This window comes from Camellia sinensis, chromosome 4 (assembly GCF_055761805.1).
Source record: "Camellia sinensis isolate YWXY chromosome 4, ASM5576180v1, whole genome shotgun sequence".
Lineage (NCBI taxonomy): Eukaryota > Viridiplantae > Streptophyta > Magnoliopsida > Ericales > Theaceae > Camellia > Camellia sinensis.
In genome coordinates, this window is record NC_138964.1 from 145,991,301 (window position 1) to 146,009,745 (window position 18,445).

The 18,445-nt window shown below is 32.6% G+C and overlaps 1 protein-coding gene and 1 long non-coding RNA gene across 3 annotated transcripts; one reads left to right on the forward strand and one right to left on the reverse strand.

The window, feature by feature from the left end:
- Positions 1 to 2,684: 2,684 nt before the first annotated feature.
- On the reverse strand, positions 2,685 to 10,326 carry LOC114321143 (uncharacterized). Of its 2 annotated transcripts, XR_014327628.1 has the most exons (5): positions 9,848 to 10,326; positions 7,043 to 7,152; positions 5,542 to 5,735; positions 5,277 to 5,410; positions 2,685 to 4,308 (listed from the first exon to the last, which is right to left on the reverse strand). It is a non-coding gene; the product is annotated as an uncharacterized LOC114321143 (long non-coding RNA). The 2 variants fall into 2 exon arrangements; XR_014327627.1 differs by having other exon boundaries at positions 7,043 to 10,323.
- A 3,207-nt stretch (positions 10,327 to 13,533) lies between these two features.
- On the forward strand, positions 13,534 to 17,920 carry LOC114263428 (iron-sulfur cluster assembly protein 1). Its single transcript, XM_028203967.2, has 3 exons — positions 13,534 to 14,087; positions 14,860 to 14,914; positions 17,508 to 17,920. The coding sequence occupies exons 1-3, from the start codon at positions 13,781 to 13,783 to the stop codon at positions 17,665 to 17,667; spliced, it is 522 nt and encodes a 173-aa protein (XP_028059768.2). The 5' UTR covers positions 13,534 to 13,780; the 3' UTR covers positions 17,668 to 17,920.
- Positions 17,921 to 18,445: the final 525 nt, after the last annotated feature.

Consider the following 18,445-nt stretch of genomic DNA (forward strand, 5'->3'; position numbering starts at 1 on the left):
GCTCGGCGCATCATACTGACTGCATTGTATTTTCAATTCCAAGTTAAATACATGTTAGTTGTAGCATTTCATATGCCATGTTTAGAATAGCCGAGCCTACTATAGTGTGCATTTTTGTATGTGTTGCATTAGGCATTTCTGTATACTTAGGATTCATGCATGATTTCTAATGAGTTTTTGTTTTGGCTTGGAGTACCCGGTGAGCTTTATGCTTTAGCATCCTTGCATGCGTGTGAGTGAATGCCATGATAGCATGCTTACCATGAGGCTATTTGCTTATGTGATATATTTGCCTGAATGTCTGTGGGTGAAGGTTGGGTTACTTAAATTGGAATAAATCATCAAATGTTTTAAGCCCACTAGATAGTGGCAAAAACATCTTTTCCTAAGCCCGCCTGAGGGTGGCAAAATCTACATTTTAAGCCTACTTGCGAGTAGCAAACCATCTTTCAAAAATAAACATGAAATGTTTTGTTCCAATTCGGGCGACCCAGTCTATACTTATATGCTGTGTGCATCACATAGTAACCTAGGCTAATAACCGGGGTAAGGATACACAAAGTTTTCAAAAATAGATATCATGGTTAGTAGAGGCCGATCTTTGATCGGGTGAGCGGGGGTGCTCACGAAGTGACCTTCCCCAATCGTACCCAAGTTCCCGAGCCGAGGCAACTTTGGTGATGACGGACACGTGGCCTTTGGCACCGAGTCAGGGTTTCCTAGATTTCCCATTAAAAAACATTTAGGTGGCGACTCTGTATCTGGCAAAGCAGTCCATGTTTGGCACTTCTTTCAAAATCTGTTTTCTCAAAACGATTTGCCAGATTTGGACTCTTTGGTTCAGATTTAGAACCGTGACACAAATCGAGTCCGAGCTGTAGCGAGGTCCCCCGCGGACTTGTTACACTTATATGTTGTGTTTTTATGTGTTTTTATATGTTTGCACTTTTCAAAATTTTCTGATATGTTTTCTTTGCACTTTTCAATTTTTTTTTTTTGCACTATTCATGTTTCTGGACTTTTCTTTGTGGTATAGAGAAAATCGTAGGTTTGTTATTATAATCCAATGAAAATGACAGAGAAAATGTTAAGCTTGTAGTTGAGTGAAAATCACCCTTGAAGTTGGTGTCTTGATCTTGATGCTTATTGCTTCTACAACTTGGACTTGTTTTTTTTGTGGTGTTCTGGTGCTGCTACTGCGTTTTGATCTAAGATCATAAGACGCAGACATAGAGACTTTTGGTTTCTTTTTCGGGGTTTCTGGGGTTGTGCTGCTTCTGCGCTTTGCCATTTCTATAGAATGAAAACATAAACATTAAATCCCAGAGAAAATTACAAGGTAGCAACATAAACATGACAGAGAAAATTACACAACAGAGAAATTTTGAGGAAATTGAGCATTGAACAAAATAAATATGCCAGAGAAAATTAGACACAAGACATAAACATAATGTGGCCAGCGAAAATTATAAATGCTGCCAGAGAAAATTAGACACACAAGTAAGAAAAGTAATTTGGCCAGAGAAAATTATAAATGCCAGAGAAAATTAGCCACACCAATAGAGTAGTAAGCCACAGATAATTTGCTTGAGAAAATAATGAAGAAACATAAACATGCCAGATAAAATTACACAATAGAGAAACACAAATGTAGCAAGCCAGAGAAATTTACAAAAACAAGAACACAAGAAGCTTCAATAAGAAGCCCCAAATGCACAGAAAGCAGTTCAATTTTGACAGTTGGAAGGAAAGTAACCCATCATCAGTTGGAAGCAAAGAAATTCTGGACTTCCAAAGAATTTCTCTGGATTCAACCCAGAGAAAATTCAAATTTCTTTGGTCCAGAATTTCTCTGGAACGATAAAACTCTGATTTGATCAATTTGTCATTGGTTTTGCTGCTGCTGATTCAATCACAATTTCCTGCACAAACAAATTAATAGTTCTTCTATGAGTTTGTGACAGATTTTCTTTAAACTTAATGGTATGAATTTCTCTGGGTTGAATCCAGAGAAAATTCAAATTTCTCTGGATCACGTTAAGCCTTCCTCTACTGCTGCCTCTTCCTCAAGCTTCTTTTTCCAATATTCTTCAATTAGGGGTCCAAATATTGCTTTTCCAGAAACAACTCCAATTCTACTAAACCCAAAAAATCAAAAGACGTTATATTCAACACTCAGAGAAATTTTGAACCTGAAGATGTTATATTCAACACTGGATATATATATATATGTGCTGACATTGTATATATATATATATATATATATGTGTGTGTGTATGTATCATATATATATACTAGTGTATGCCCGTACCTAAAGGCACGGCGTAAACAATGTTATGGTAAATCATACCCAAACAGCGACTTAGGCTCTAAGTCACTTAGGCTGCCGCAAAACCAATGAAGGTTGCGGACCATCTATACCCATCTCTGATTTATTGCTTATAAATAAGTGACTGGTTATTGCTTGTAAATCATACACCAACCTCCTCCAATACAAACTCAAATCCAAATCATACCCAAACACATACTTAATCAACAAAAATAAAAAATACTCAAACCAATATTTCAATGAAATGGGTTTTGAAACCCATTTCAAAACCATCAAAAACAAATTTTACCCTAAAGGACTACAAAAATCCAACTCAATGCCAAACTTAAGTCTCACAACAGTACAATGTAAAATATCATAAACCCATAAAGGGAACACCATCATCCTGTTTACTATCTTTGGGTCCATGAAAAATTTACACACTCATTTGTTCAAGAACATTATCATCAACAACAAATCATATTTGTTCTTCGACAACAACACAATCACCAAATCTTATATGTTCATCATCATCATAAAAAAAATAAAAAAAATAAACAATAAAACAGATCAGAGCCTGTACAAATTTTAATTACAAAAATTTACTTTGCGCAGATCAAATCTTATACATGTATCTTATCTGCATCATCATCATTCTACATCATCATAATTCATCAACAACAGCAACAATATGTACTCACAACACCTAGATCATCACAACACCAACAACAATTAAAGATCAATTAGCAAGAAAAACACAGATCCAATCCTAAAATCAACAACAACAACAATGAGCACTCATAACACCCAGATCATCACAACACCAACAACAATTAAAGATCAATTAGCAAGAAAAACACAGATCCAATCCTAAAATCAACAACAACAACAATGAGCACTCATAACACCCAGATCATCACAACACCAACAACAATTAAAAATTAATCAGCAAGAAGAACATAGAGCGAATCCTAAAATCACTGCACATACTTCAATCGTTAGATATTGATTAGGAATCATCTCGGCCATTCAAACGAAATGTATCTCTGATACATTTTGGGACAAATTCAAAAATCGTTCTCCCTTATTCAAAAAATATATAATTAAAAATAAAAAAATAAATCAGAAATGGGTATAGATGATTTACTGTCTTTAGGTCTATGAAAATCCACATTAAAAATAAAAATAATAAATCAGAGATGGGTATAAAACTCTTGCATACCATCATTGATCGTCTCCACCTTATGGTCACTCATCATCCTATGTCACAACAATCAAAACCCAATACCTACTGTTCTTCATACACTATCACCACAACCATACTACAGGGCAAGTAGACATTGCAAACCACTTCTTGGTGCTTGTAATTAATTGTGGAGAATGGAATTAAAATCAAATGTATTAGACTAAAATTAAATGATCCATAATAGTAGTATGTACATAACCTAAAACTAAATGACCCATAATAACAATATGTACATAACCTAAAACTAAATGACCCATAATAACAATATGTACATAACCTTGAAGCATAGGATTCCCAAAAAACTTGCCCTTGCGCTGTTGTTCTTTTTTATTTATATCGGATTTGTTGCAAGATTATCCACTTATGAATTCCTACTCTCTATTTAATTGTCCCCCCACTCACCCTCACTTTAAATACCCTCCTTTCTTCTATTACTAACAACTGTTTACAGGAGGTAAAGTGTGAAATGGCTGGTGAGATTGAAGCTGCCAGTCAACCATCTTCCAGGAGGTACAAAGAGTTGTGATCCACCGTCCGATTCAAACTGGCTCAGATGAGCTATTGTTGCCTTGAATGCCTCTGTATTGAAGGTGCTTCCATCACCAACTCCTCCAAAATCTGTTAAGCTGGCGCTGTGAGCTCTGCAGCTCATAGCAGAGTACTCAAAGTAGTCCAAAACACGCGCTTTTTGGGCATCAACATTGCTCAAATTCAATAGAAAAACAACCAGAAGTACTGAAACCGCATCAAATATCTGTAACATTAAAGAAAAAAAAATTAACTGATATTTCATTTATATTTCACTCACGTTTTATTTTTACTTTCCAAATTCACGCAAAACAGACTAACCTCAAAAAATTTAAAGAGTTTTTTTTAAAGCAAGATTTGGACTTTTGGCAATGGGATTGGTTGGGCTGCTAGGACATGAGAACCCATATTAAACAAAAGTCAACACTGTTAATGTCTAGTGCATAGCTTGTGCGTAAAGGCACTCCCATATAACCTTTTTTTTGTTTTGGGGGGGGGGGGGGGCGATCGAACCCATATAACCATTAAATAGTGGATTTTGTTCCTTGTACCAAAAAAAAAAAAAAACTATCACTCATATGATTTGTGGAGCTTTAGACTTGGAAGTCATACATATACGTCAATTTAATGTTACATTACCTCACCAATTTAATAACATAAATTCAAACCTAGGTTAAGTAAATCCATTTTTAATCCAACTTACCAAAATCAGCTATCGAGAAAAATCATTGCAGCCATATAATGCCAAGGTTGTTAAAATTGGAATCCTACATAGGATCGGTGAGAGGGTCTCATGGATCGGATTGTAGGATCAGATTGAGAATCATAAGATTCTACTTTCTAGGTAAAAATACAAATTAGAATAATGAATAACAAAAATCAGGTGAAAAATCATAAATCCAGTGATCCTACTTATGATCGTACATATGATCCTACTTGCGATCCTACTATAACACCGATCCTACAATGATTTGGATCGTTTTGACAATTTAGGATTGTAGGACTATGATCCAAATCACGATTTTGATAACCATGTATAATGCCCCAATGTGGTTGAATAAATTACATGAATGAAAACATACTTCAAAGAGAGTAATTGTAGGGATGATGTAAAAGTCATCAATTAAAAACAACTATAAAATTGAAATTATTGCTCTAAAATATAGCCAAATAAAAGTATTTGAAATTATTGACCTTCTTTCTTTTCACTTCTGATATTGTTTCTTGTCACTTGATTTGGGCTCACATCAAATTTCAGAGGCTTTATCTTCAATATCAAATGCACCCAATAGTTCTAACTGGCCTTTCACAATTATTTTCTGCTGTAACTGAAGTTTAGAGCTAGGGAATTAAAATAAAAGAAAATAGAGACAGGGAGAGATAGAAAGAGTAGTTGATGGCCTAAAAGGCGCATATATTGTATAATGAAAAGGAGAAAAAATTTAAAAGGAAAACTCACATTAGGAATTTTAGGATGGTTCTTCTATGAGGATTAAAAGCAGTACGCTATTATTTTTCTCTTCCACATGGAGGATGAATGGAGCTTTTCCTTCGATCTGAAAGGATATTGGATCTGAAAGGGTCTTATAGACATAAGTTCCATTGAGGCTTCAATGGCTTTTAAGGATTTAAACTCACAAAACCAAACCATACCTGACAAAATATAAGAATTCATTCCAAAACAATGAATTTTCTGAATAACTCAAGATAACGAAACAGAATTTTATGAATTTTCTGACCACACAACAAAATAGATTTTAAAACAACACAATAAAGAATTCATTCCAAAATAACTCAAGATAACGGCTGAAAAGAATCCATTCCAAAACAATGAATTTTCTGAACTCATTTTTTTTTTCCAACTCGATGCTCTAAATTTTTTTTTTCTTTCTTTTTTGTATTTCCATTTAGCTCCACCTTCACGTCCACCCCTCATAGTTCTATTTTTTTCTCTGAATTTCTTTTAACTCCAGACTTTCCCCTTCCCCCATTACACAACCACCACTCTCTATATCTTCTCCTTGCCTCCCATACCACACTCCTTCTCTTGTTTTCCCTTATCTCTCTCACCAACGACATAACAATGCCATGAAAATAGAAGCTAAACAAAATCAAAGCACACTAACTAAAGTACTACAAAAAGCGCACCAACTAATAAAATAACTCAAAATATCAAAATCAACCGCCAACAAAACCAATTAACTGAACTCATCTTGCTGATAAAACAATCAAAACAATAGAAAAAATATGAATACCTTACTTTGAAACAATGAAGCATATGATTCTCTGGACAACAAACAAATAAATATATATATAAAAAAAAATCAACAAACAGATAAATATACCCCCAAAAAATTAACATAGGCAAATAAATATAGTTTCCAGCATCGCCTTGCTAATCTAGGATCATTGTTGGAGACATCAATAGAATTCACTACCACCACTGCCTCGTTGAAAAAAGAGAAAAAGAAAGAAGAATTGAATAAATAATTAGACAAAAAAAGTTTAAAAGAAAAAAAAAACATTTAAAGAAAAGAAAACAGCAAAAACACTCTAGAAACCTCAACTGATAATTGATTTATATGTTTTTCTATATAACATGTAATAATTTGTTTATGCAAACACATTACACCTTTGCTCAAAACCCTTCTAATCCAGTGTATGCCCGTGCAAATAATGATGAAATCAAAATGTAAGTGAATATAATTGTTGGGTTAAAATATAATTTATCTCATTTGTTGCTAAAAATTTGAAGTCAAAATATGAATCAATGTTGGTTTTCATGTTTTAATTATGTTAATTTATTAGTTCTTGAAATAGGAATTCTATGCTTCAATTAAAATATTTGTTGACCAAGTAGCACTTTTTACTCTGTTAACTTGAAAACTGTTTTTAGAATTGGATTTGTAACTGACAAAGTGATGAAATAAGAATACACGAAAAGAAGAGGAAAAGACTACCTCTAAGAAGCCAGCCTGATCAAGGATTGCCCGCACATTTTCTGACATAAAATCAACTCCTAGAACTGTGATATATTGGCAACCAGCTTTTACCATCTTGACAGCCGAATCTGCCATAACCAGCGAATCAAATATATGGATGTGAGGCCAGTGCTTCTGGGCAGCAGTTAAGACCCCTTGGACCTCAGGGATCTATGTAAATAAAAATAGTAGAAATTATTTTTTGCATAGCATAGCAATTAGAATCGATTTCATCCCAAAAATATGCATAGCAATTAGAATTGATTTCATCCCAAAACCCAAAATTAGATGCAAAGAGATAGTAATCGAGGTCAAAAATAATGAAAAAGGGCAATTGTCACTGCGAAAACATCACGATTTCCAAATTAGTATCTAATTATCGTCATCGCACACATGAACTATCCTAATTTGAAACAAATGAGACCCAGACATTACGGTGATCAAACTATACCTGTTTAGATATTTTTGATGACGACAGCCAATTTAGATATTCAACACAAATAAGTATTTCAAAAGGCAATTTCAATTAACTGTTGAAAATCAACTGTTGCATTTAAAAAATAAGTAAATTGTTAACATAAAAACAATTATTTAAACAATAACAATCCTATAGCATTATTATTTAACTAAAGCTACTTTTTCTTTTCTTCTTCTACTTCTTCTTGTTTTTGTTCATTAGAATCAATTTCATCCCAAAACCCTAAAAATGAGAAGAATCAAACACAATAGAGGTCAGAGAGATCTGAAATTAGATGCGAAGAGATAGTAATTGAGGTAAAAAATAATGAAAAACGCCAAAAAGAGACAGAAAGCTAGAGAGAGAGATCAAAGAGAGAGTATTGGTCAATGCGAGTTCGAAAGAATGGTGGGTTGTTTGCGTTTGTAATTCTATGTCCAATACTGTTTTTATCCTCATCTGCGTTCGCAATTCTATGTCTAATTTTTTGGGTTGTTTGCTGAATGAGAAACATGAGTTGGTTTTGAAAACTGATTAGCAGTTATTAACTGAATGTGACATGTTTATTCATTCAGTTAGCAATTCTAAAGGCATTTTTAAAAATCAAAATTGTGTGACAAATATTCAAAAAATTGTAGTCCTATAAAACTTCATATACATTAGACATGTTCTAATGAGACACAAACATAATTGAAAATTTCCATAAGCACAATGCGGTGATAAATTAATGAGTAGAAATCCAGCTTATACATAAACTCAAGCACATATTCCAGTAGCTCATCTAAGCAATAAATCTCTAAATTGTCTCAAAATACAGACTCAAACTAAAGGCTATAAAATTAAGACAAATTACTATACCATTATACATATAACTCATAATACACACGCGTATACATATAATGTTGAGTTTTCATAATACACACGCGTTTGCAAACCCCAAATTATAATAAAAACAGTATTGGACACAAAATTCTAATAAAAACAGGAAATAAAAAAAATATTAATGTATTTATGAAATGACACAGATTGTAAGCCCCAATGGATTTTTGAAGTACTTCGTCCAGGGATACTCTATACCCAAATCCCTATGTCCTTTTGTCCCAATGCATTGTCAGCCGTGGTATGTGTGTGTGAGAATCTCTTGACACAAAAAGGATGTAGGGACAGAGAATCCCGTGCCAAGTAGTTCCACCCATGGTCAGAATAATAGTGCTTCTAGCTAGTATGATGATATATATTTACTAACACATAAGCAAACCTTGTTGTCCAACCTCCTCGTCTTGTCCCAAATTAAAGTGAAATTTATTGAGTCCCCATGACTGATGCATTCATTTTGATTTGAACTCTCTTATGTTGCCATTACTCCATTTCACATCCTCATTTCACCTTCTTTTTAAAACTTCAAAAAAAAAAAAAAAAAAACTATACTAATATCTCAGTTAGCAATGTGTATGAATACCTAATCTCCTCCCTAAACTAATTTTACTTGGTAGTGTCAAGGTATCTACTAAATCTAGAATCAGATGCCACTCATTTGAGAATGTTTAAAAATACATCAGGTGATCTCATTAGCTAAAAAATATCAAACTTAGATCAATCAATAATTCAAGAAAACAACACAGAGAAGCGCAAACCCAAAATTTGCTAACCATAACTGACCTAGTTCATAAGACCAAGCAATTCCTAAAAAAATTATTTTTTATTTTTTGTTCAGGCAAAAGGAAAGAAATGAAAAAAACAACCAATTAAAACAAAACAACTTAAGTACAATAAAATTAGTCAGAATTTCATAAATTTAGAAACACACATAAATTTATAAGAAACACACATAAATTTATAAGAATAAGGATACATTCTCTAAATCAATGAGCTCTAATAACATGAAAGTAAAAAAAAAAAAAAAAAAAAAAACCACAAACATCTCTATTACAATGGAACCCACACTCCATTAGGACTATTTAGAAATCCTTCATTTTTTAATTTATAAATACACACCAAGAGAGAGAGAAAGAAAAGAAGATCGGTTTTTTTTTTTTTTTTTTGAAAACTGATTAACAGTCCCAATAAAAAAAACAGGAAACAAAATTACACATATTGTAAGCTCCAATGAACCCAATTTTAAACCCAGATGATGAAACTAAAAATATATCACTGTATTCATGAATGTATGTATTAATGAAATGAAGAAGAACAGAGAGAGAAGGGAAAAAAAATATCAAACCCAAATGCACCAATCAAACCCAAGAATGTTATAAACAACCCTAAAAATGTATGTATTCATGAAATGAAGGAGAAGAACAGAGAGAGAAGGGGAAAAAATATCAAACCCAAATCACACCAATCAAACCCAAATCACACCGATTTGATGATTCACATGCGGCAGATCCATCAGTTTGGGCACAGGAGGGGGAGGCAGCGATCTTCTTTGAGGATGAAGCGATCGTGAGAAGCACAGGTGATGAAGGATTGGACGAAACCAATGCCAAAAAAACCGAGGAGGTAGATGAAGGAAGCGATGAGGGAGGCGATGGCAGCGAGTTCGGAGAGAGTGACGACGTGGAGAGGGGTGGAGGATCGGATCTGATAGCGCTGACAATGGAGGAGGTAGTAAGCCAGGTATAGAGGGAGAGGTAAGGCAGCTTTTGGGATGAGGAGGGGGATGAGAGAGAATGTGTAGAGCAGATGTGTTTAGCTAGACGTGGGAGAGAGAGCAAGAGTTGTTTGGGCGGGAGATCTGTTGATCTGAATCATTGATATTTTTTTGGGATTAATCTCAGCCATTAAATTAAAATGTATCTCACACACATTTTATACATTTTTGAAAACCCTCCTCCCTTATTATATAGATATATATGTTTGCAACCATAGATAAGATAACTAAGAGTGACTGTTTGATTATAGTTGCAAATGGTCTTAATTGATTAATTATCATATATATACTAGTCAAGACAGTAAGCAACAGATTGTATGTATATATATATATGTATGTATCATATATATATACATCTATCAACTCCACTCCACTCTGTTTGTTTACCCAGAAAATCAAATTTGCCAAACTTAGTGCTTTTGTTTTGCTGAATTTGTTTTCGTACTCGCCGGAAAATACCCAACACCAGTACCAGCATCACAAAGGAGAATATCCAGTAGACAGGTCAAAAAAATCAACTCATCTGAAGATAAACAGACGTAGGGTATTTTGGTCCAAGAAATTGATAAAATGCGCAGGTATTTTGGTTAGGGACCTGAGGCAGTATTACATTTTTTAATGTCCTTTATGCAGAAAATTGTTATTATTAAGGAGCTTAAAAAAAAAACCCCTATATTCTATTAATAATTCATATTTGAATTATGAATTTTTGATTAGTAAATATCAAATTACAAGTGTAAAATTTTTTAAATGTGTAAACTAAGAAAAATTAGTTGTGTAAATAGAAACCAACCAGATATTTCTCATTCTAATATACATTTGCAAAAAGCATTGATAAAAACCAAACACAAAATACATACATAATTAGAATTCATTTGGTAACACCATAAATAAGCTATTTATTGACTTATTTGGATCATATTATCTCTCTATTTTTTTATACGTTTATTCATGATAAATAAAAAAGTCAATTTACAAGTCATACCTCAAACAATCCTAAAACTTAACAAAATTATTAATGCAATTTAGGGGTTGTTTCAGAATGTGCAATTATTTGATAAGCTCATTTATTTGGATCATATCACATTTTTACTTGTTTGTACATCTTTTTATAAAAAAGTCAAAAAAATATATTAAAAATTTATCCATTCAATTTTGTATTTGATTGTACGATTTTGTAAGCTTAGGCTCATTTGGTAATTTGGATTTTTGATTAAAATAATTAAAAAGTTTTAAAAAAAGTTATAAAGTCAAAATTTTATTAAAAAAGTTATAAAATAAAAAAAATAATCAAACATCTTAGTAATTTATGATACAATTAAAAAAAATTATTATTTTTTTCATCTTATAAAAAGGTTAAAAAATTATTAAAAAAATCAATTTCCCAAACCAACTTTATTCTAAGATTTGTTTTATTTGGAGTAGAGTTATAAATAAACAGAACTGTTCGTGAACAGACTTGAACTCAGTTCAATAAAAACTTGTTCGAATTCGACTCATTAAATTTTTATTGAAATTTGAACTCGTTAAAATCTCAATAAATAAGTTTAAACATATTAAAGTTCTGCTTGTTATCTCAACTAATTTAAAATTTATCTAGGTAATAGAACAAATATAGTATTTATGTATTAAATAATGTAAAAATATGTATAATAAATAAGATAAATATGTTATTTATATATTTAAATAATATAAACAATAGCTAAATTTATTTACATATAAATAATAACTACTTATGATAATACATTTATATACTTAGTGATGATATATAAATATTATATATATAATTATTTAATTAAAAATTTTAATTATAATTTTAATCTCATTCATAAATATTAATTTATAATTATTTTGTTTTGTTAAAACTCGTGAATAGATTTAAGCTTAGTCTAAAGTCAATTCGACTCAAGCTTAATTTATCAGGGGTTCGTTTGTGAAAAACGTTTTTAGTTTGACTTTTTGACTAATTTGAGAAGACTTTTGTGACTTTTTTTTTTTGGTGAGAAAAAAGTAAAATAATTATGATTTGAATGTAACATTTTATATTATTGACTTATTTAACATATTTTATTGTTTTATATTTTTTAATCTTAATCCAAACCCAATCCACTTGCCAAACGGTAGCTAAAGTTTTGTTGAGCTAGAATTCGAACTCAAATTCGTTAAAATCTAAATAAACAAATTCAAACATAGACCTATTTTGGCAATTAAGAAAAACCAACTTATTGCATTTGTGGCTTATTTGAGTCACACCACCTCTTTACATTTTTACATTTTTTCTCAAAATAAAATAAAATAATAAGCCATAAAAAAAATAGAGACTTGTGTGTAGGCCCTAATAGGTGGACTTCTTGTCCAATAAATCCTGTGAGGATTAATGGTATTTTTCATCAAATACTATTAAAAATAGTTATTAATTGTTAATTTTCAGTTATAATTTAAAAATTTTGTTATAAAAAATGTCACTAGGCCTCGTTTGGGAATATGCTTTTTTAGTAACTTTTTAACTAAAATGTGATGTAAAAAAAACTAGCATGTTTGGGATGACTTTTTGACATTTTACGAAAAAGATGTGCAAAAAGTAGAGAGAAAATGATATCTTTGACTTTTTTGTATGAGTTGTTGGCTTTTTGATTTTTTTAGTAACTTTTTTGACTTTTTGACTAAAAGGGGCACTTGCTAAACGAGACCTAATTATAAGTTTTAGCGATAGTTTTAAAAAATCGTAACAAAAAAATCATTAATTTTTAACTAACAACAACAGTTTGAAAAATTCATCATAAAAAGTCACTAATTGTAAATTTTATCGACAACTTATAAAAATAGTGACAAAAAAGTCACTAATTATCAATTTTTAATAACATATACAAAAAACTGTCACAAAAAATTATTTTTAATTACAATTTTATTTTCAACAGTACTTAGGTCTCGTTTGGAAATATATTTTTTTAGTAATTTTTTAACTTTTTAATTAAAATATGATATAAAAAAATAAGTATGTTTGAAATGTTTTTTTAATTTTTTACAAAAGAAATATGTAAAAAATAAAAGATAACAATCTTTAATTTTTGGGCAAATTACCTATACCCTTCGAGGGTTAGCAAAATTAAAAATATCTCCTGAAGTTTTAGAAATTACAGATATCCCCTGAAGGTAATATTTTCATAACAAATTAAGAAGTAATTTGTTATGAAAATAAATTTCAGAAAATATCTGTAATTTCTGAAACTTTAAAAAGACATTTGTAATTTAATTAAATCTCGAGAGAAGTATATGTAATTTATCATTAAATTTTTAATATAAATAAATGATTTTTTTATTATTTTTAATGATTTTTTTTACTTTTTAAACTATAAACGAGGTGTTAATAAATTCAACTATTAACACATACTGATAGTTTACCAAAAAAACGAAACGCTACCCAAAATAGGCTAGAATCCTAGGCTCTCCAGGCTCTCCAATATTTCGGGTAAGATCGAGGGACACTTGTCAGCTCACTGCTCTGTCTCTGTCTCTCTCTCTCTCTAAAACCGCCTTCATCATCCACAAACCCTAACCATTCCATCATCTCTCCTCCAAAAAAAACCAAACCACACAAAAAAAAAAAAAAATGCTGAGATTAGCCACGAAGAGACTCCTAGGGTTAGGGTTTGGGGAGGCCCTATCATCATCTTCAGCAGCGAAGCTCCTCCTTCCGCGACTCTACCATGAAAGGGTCGTCGATCACTACAACAACCCTCGCAACGTTGGATCATTCGACAAGAACGATCCCACGGTCGGAACCGGCCTTGTTGGTGCACCGGCTTGTGGCGATGTGATGAAGCTTCAGATCAAGGTCGATGACCAGACTGGGAAGATTGTCGATGCTTGCTTCAAGACCTTCGGTTGTGGATCTGCTATTGCTTCTTCTTCCGTAGGTTAGTTTTCCTTGGAAAAATTTGGGGATTACTGCTCATATCAATTGCTTTTTGGGAAACAAGTTGGGTTTTTTGTGTTGTTTATTTTTACTTGATTTGGCTGCTTAATTTGATTGAGAAAGGTGATGGATTTTGTGGGGTTTCAATAAATTTTCGTCAATTTGATGAAACTTTTCTTATTTTTATTAATTTATTTTTTCTTTTTTCGAGTTTCTTTTCTTATTTTTGGGCATGTGTTCTAGTGTAGTTTGATTAAGTCTGGATGGTTGGTAATTTTTAGGGCTAAAGTTGGGGGAATCTTCTATGTCTTGAAACAATTGTGGGGATTTTTGAATTGTGGAATGGGTTGTTTTAATTTTATGTTATCGTTTTGAAGGAAGGTTGATTGGGCTGCTGAATTTGACTACGAAAGGTGATGGAATTTGGGGGTTGTCGAAAATTTTTGCGTGAATTTTATGGGAAACTTCTCTTCTTTGGAGTTTCTTTCCTTACTTTTGGGAATGTGTAATATTATTGTTCGATTATGTTTGGATGGTTGGTAATCTTTTTTGGATATTGGACCAAGATTGGTTTGCATAGGCAACATTATTAAATTCAAGTAATTTAGGATAACTATAGTTTGAATTGAGAAACTGATCTCAAGTTGCAATAATGTAAAAGTAGAACGGAGAAGAAGTAATTCAAATTCATGGTTCAGTTGACCATCATTGTAATCGTGTGCATTCAAAAGTTGCAATGATAATGACATTAACTCTTGGTTTTCTGATTTCAGCTACTGAATGGGTAAAGGGGAGGCAGATGGAAGAAGTTGTAACTATTAAGAATACGTGAGTTTTATTCCCTTTCTAATTCTAACGCATACCACCCACCCAATGACACAATTTTTTTCCTAGGCATGTACTACCCAGTTTCTTATCTTGTGCACATTTTGGTTATATTATTTTGATGGGGGTGCTTCTTAGTAGATTTTATATGCTTGTAAGATTCAAACTAGCTTTTGATTTTGACCAGTTTTATGTAATTGTATCTTGTTCTCAGCTTTGTGTTGGCAAAGATGTGAAGTTATATACGATAATATAATTGTTTATTTGATGAAATACTAATGTATTTGCTGGCTCATGTGCAAATTTGGCTACTGTTCCCATTGTTATATCTTTGGCTAAATTTCTTCATGTAGCAACTAAATCCATGATGCTATTTCATTTTCATGGTAGCAATGCTGGACTTCACAGCATGCATATTTAGCTCTATGCACCACAACACGAGAATGTTTATAGACTTTTGAAGAACAGCTAGGTAAAAAACCCATATTATGTCATTAATTATTCCCTTGAAGTAATTATATGTTAACCTTAGGAGAATTTCTGGATAACTAAGCAGGGATAAATTGAACATGAGACAGCATTGTCCGATAAGAAAGATACTAAATTGTATGTTACTGAGGTCCTGATCATTTTCATCTTGCAACAAACAAGTCTTGGAACATGGGCAATCCCTACCCCCACCCCAGATCACCGAGGGGAAAAAAAAAAAAGATACATCAAAATAGGTGATAGGTATAATACCTTTCTTGAGGTGTTTAGGTCTTAGTTGCAAGAATCGTGCAACCAGGTGATGAATCTTCGTAAGATACGCGATTTCACGTTTCTTAGAAAGAAACGTGCAAGAATCGCATTTCTATAGAGAGAGAAACGCAACCCTGTCCAAGATGGGATTGTTGGTGGAAATAAAACAACTCATAAACAACTTAGAAACCTTGACAGAGAGAAGCCCTAACCCATTGAAGACCGAGAAAGAGAAAACAGACAGAAACCAGACAAAAACCCTAACCCATTGAAGAAAGAGAAATGGAAAGGGAAAGGGAAAGGGAAAGGGGAAAAACTTGTTGAAGCCCTAATTGAGGCTAGATCAAGGTATGTTCTTCCAACCTGCGTGTGTTCGACTCTCTCTCTCTCTCTCCCTCTGTTTGATGCTCTTCGTCGTCGTCTCCTTCGTATCTCTCTCTCTGTCTCTCTCTTTGTGTTTGTCTCCTCTCTCTGTGTCGTCTTCTCTCTCTCTCTCTCTTCGTCTCTCTTATTCGACTCCTCTCTCTCCCTTCTTTGTTGCTGTCTCTCTCTCCCTCTTTTATTCTTTATTTTATTTTATTTTTACCTTTTTTTGTTTTTAGTAATAAAAAAAACATTTTTTTCCATCTTTTTTTTTTATTTTTTTATTTTTTTATAAACATTAACATATAAAATAAATTATTTTTATTTGTAGAAAAAAATTGAAAATAATATTTAATATTAAAGTAAAAAATAAATATTATAAATAAATAAAAATAATATATATTTTTAATTTTACATATAATAAATAAAAATATATATTTTAAAAATCAAATCGAACCAAACTAAACATATTTTTTTATTCAAAAGTATTTGAAAAGTCATTTACAATTTCTTTTCTTCAAAATAACCAGACCAAACACATTTTTTTGAAAATTTCTTTGAAAACAAATACATGTTGAATTTTTGAATTAATTTTATTTATATATACGTAATATATATATAGGCGCTCCCAGAGGCGCTCCCAACTTACGAAACTTCTATCGGCTCGCGCACCCCCGCTCCCACTCCCGCCTCCATCCCCGCTTCGTGCAACTAAGGTCTAGGTGTTTGCTCAATGTTCCTCCCTCTGTAAGACCGGTCAAGGAGGGGCTACTCCCTAAGGTGGAGTGAGCAAGGCAAAATTAACAAGTCGTTGATTTTCGCATTTAAGCCACAATCCTCCAACAATCTTGAGCAGTGGGAACATAGGCTCTTCTCCCAAACTGTGATGTCAAAGTGATGTCATCAACAGATAGTATACAGAAGTCTCTGCTTGGGGTTGAAACTGAGACATAGGGAACACATGGTCAAGCTAAGAGTTGGACCATGTCAAGTGGGTAATCTTGGCTACTCCCTGGGCGCCCTATCAGAATGAGTGTATGAAGGGCAATGGACACACATACATAGGAAATAATATTCATCTAGATTTCGTTGAGGAACTCAATATTATAGTGATGGTTTTGTTCAACTTTTGTGTTATAGGTTAAAGGAGCACTTCTAAATTCTGATTCCCCCACCCTCGCCCCCACCCCCACCATTTTACAAAGACACTGTTGTAGATTGCAAATTTGTTACTCCACACCAGTTTTTATTTATGCAAAGAGTAGAAGTCTCTTTAGACAATCTTAAATTCCTTTTTTCATTGACTATTTTCTTTTTTGAAAAACCTATCTCATCCTCTGTTCCAGTCATGTTTTGTGAAATTTCATGTACGTGTGCATACTGTTTCAACAATTTTATCTTTCAAAGCTTGCAACCAGAGGATGCTTCTTCACAAGAGTGTAGGCAGATTTCTGTTTCCTAAAATGTAGTGTTATTCGGTGATATAATGCAGGGAAATTGCAAAACATCTTTCTCTCCCACCAGTTAAGCTGCACTGCAGCATGCTTGCTGAGGATGCAATAAAGGCTGCTGTCAAAGATTATGAAGCGAAGCATGCAAAATCAGGTGCCAGTTCAGAGGCTGCACCTGCTGAGAAAGCAACCAATGCTTGAGATGATTATGAAAAAAAAGGGGGGATTTCTTTAGAAGCTTCTGTCTTTTGATGTCGACACCTTGTGGTTATATTGTAATAAAGCATCTTACATATAATTGCTTTAGAAGATTAGTATTTTTTCTTCTTTTTTGTTTTGTTTTATTTTGTTCTGTTCTTTCCTTTAATTCCTGGATGTAATTTGCCACTCTAAAACAACTTTCCTTTGTAGTGTAAACTAGCTATTATAGATCAGAGACAAGTTTATTATCGGATATTCGTAGTTGTGTTACTGGCTTCTTTTGGGAAGGGATTCAGGTGAGCAAGAAGTCTACGTCTTTAATTGTTGCATGTACCATATCAGATAAACAAGAAATGGAGAAATTAATTGTAAAATAATATAGAGCAAGTGAGATATCTGTCCTGATGCAAGTAAGAATTGTGCTCTGGAGCATAGATTTTACTTTGTAATTTCTTGATTTGCAATTAAATTTTTTCATTTATTTGTTGTTCCCTTCTTAAGTTTGTTTTAATTTCAGTGATATGTAAGCTAATGGTCATGCCATATTGTGAGCAAGGCTTTTGGTATATGAAAATTACGATGGCGGTTGAGAAGTGAATATGTTCTATTGTATTTGATTGAGTTCAATATCTCTTGATTTTTGCTTATGTGGAGAGCAAGATGATATGAACCTTTGAACTTCCTACAAGATAGCACAATTGTGAGGGCTGCGCAACTGATGGTGCTTGGCCAAAAGAGTACTCCGATGGTCAAGTTAGTGTTTCTTTTTCTAGAATCA

What these genes read in the sequence shown, in the direction of transcription:
- LOC114263428 (XM_028203967.2), top strand. Translation starts at nt 13,781, where the DNA reads ATGCTGAGATTAGCCACGAAGAGACTCCTAGGGTTAGGGTTTGGGGAG. An exon ending in TATTGCTTCTTCTTCCGTAG is followed by an intron (nt 14,088 to 14,859) that starts GTTAGTTTTCCT and finishes TTCTGATTTCAG; the next exon opens with CTACTGAATGGGTAAAGGGG. An exon ending in GTTGTAACTATTAAGAATAC is followed by an intron (nt 14,915 to 17,507) that starts GTGAGTTTTATT and finishes GATATAATGCAG; the next exon opens with GGAAATTGCAAAACATCTTT.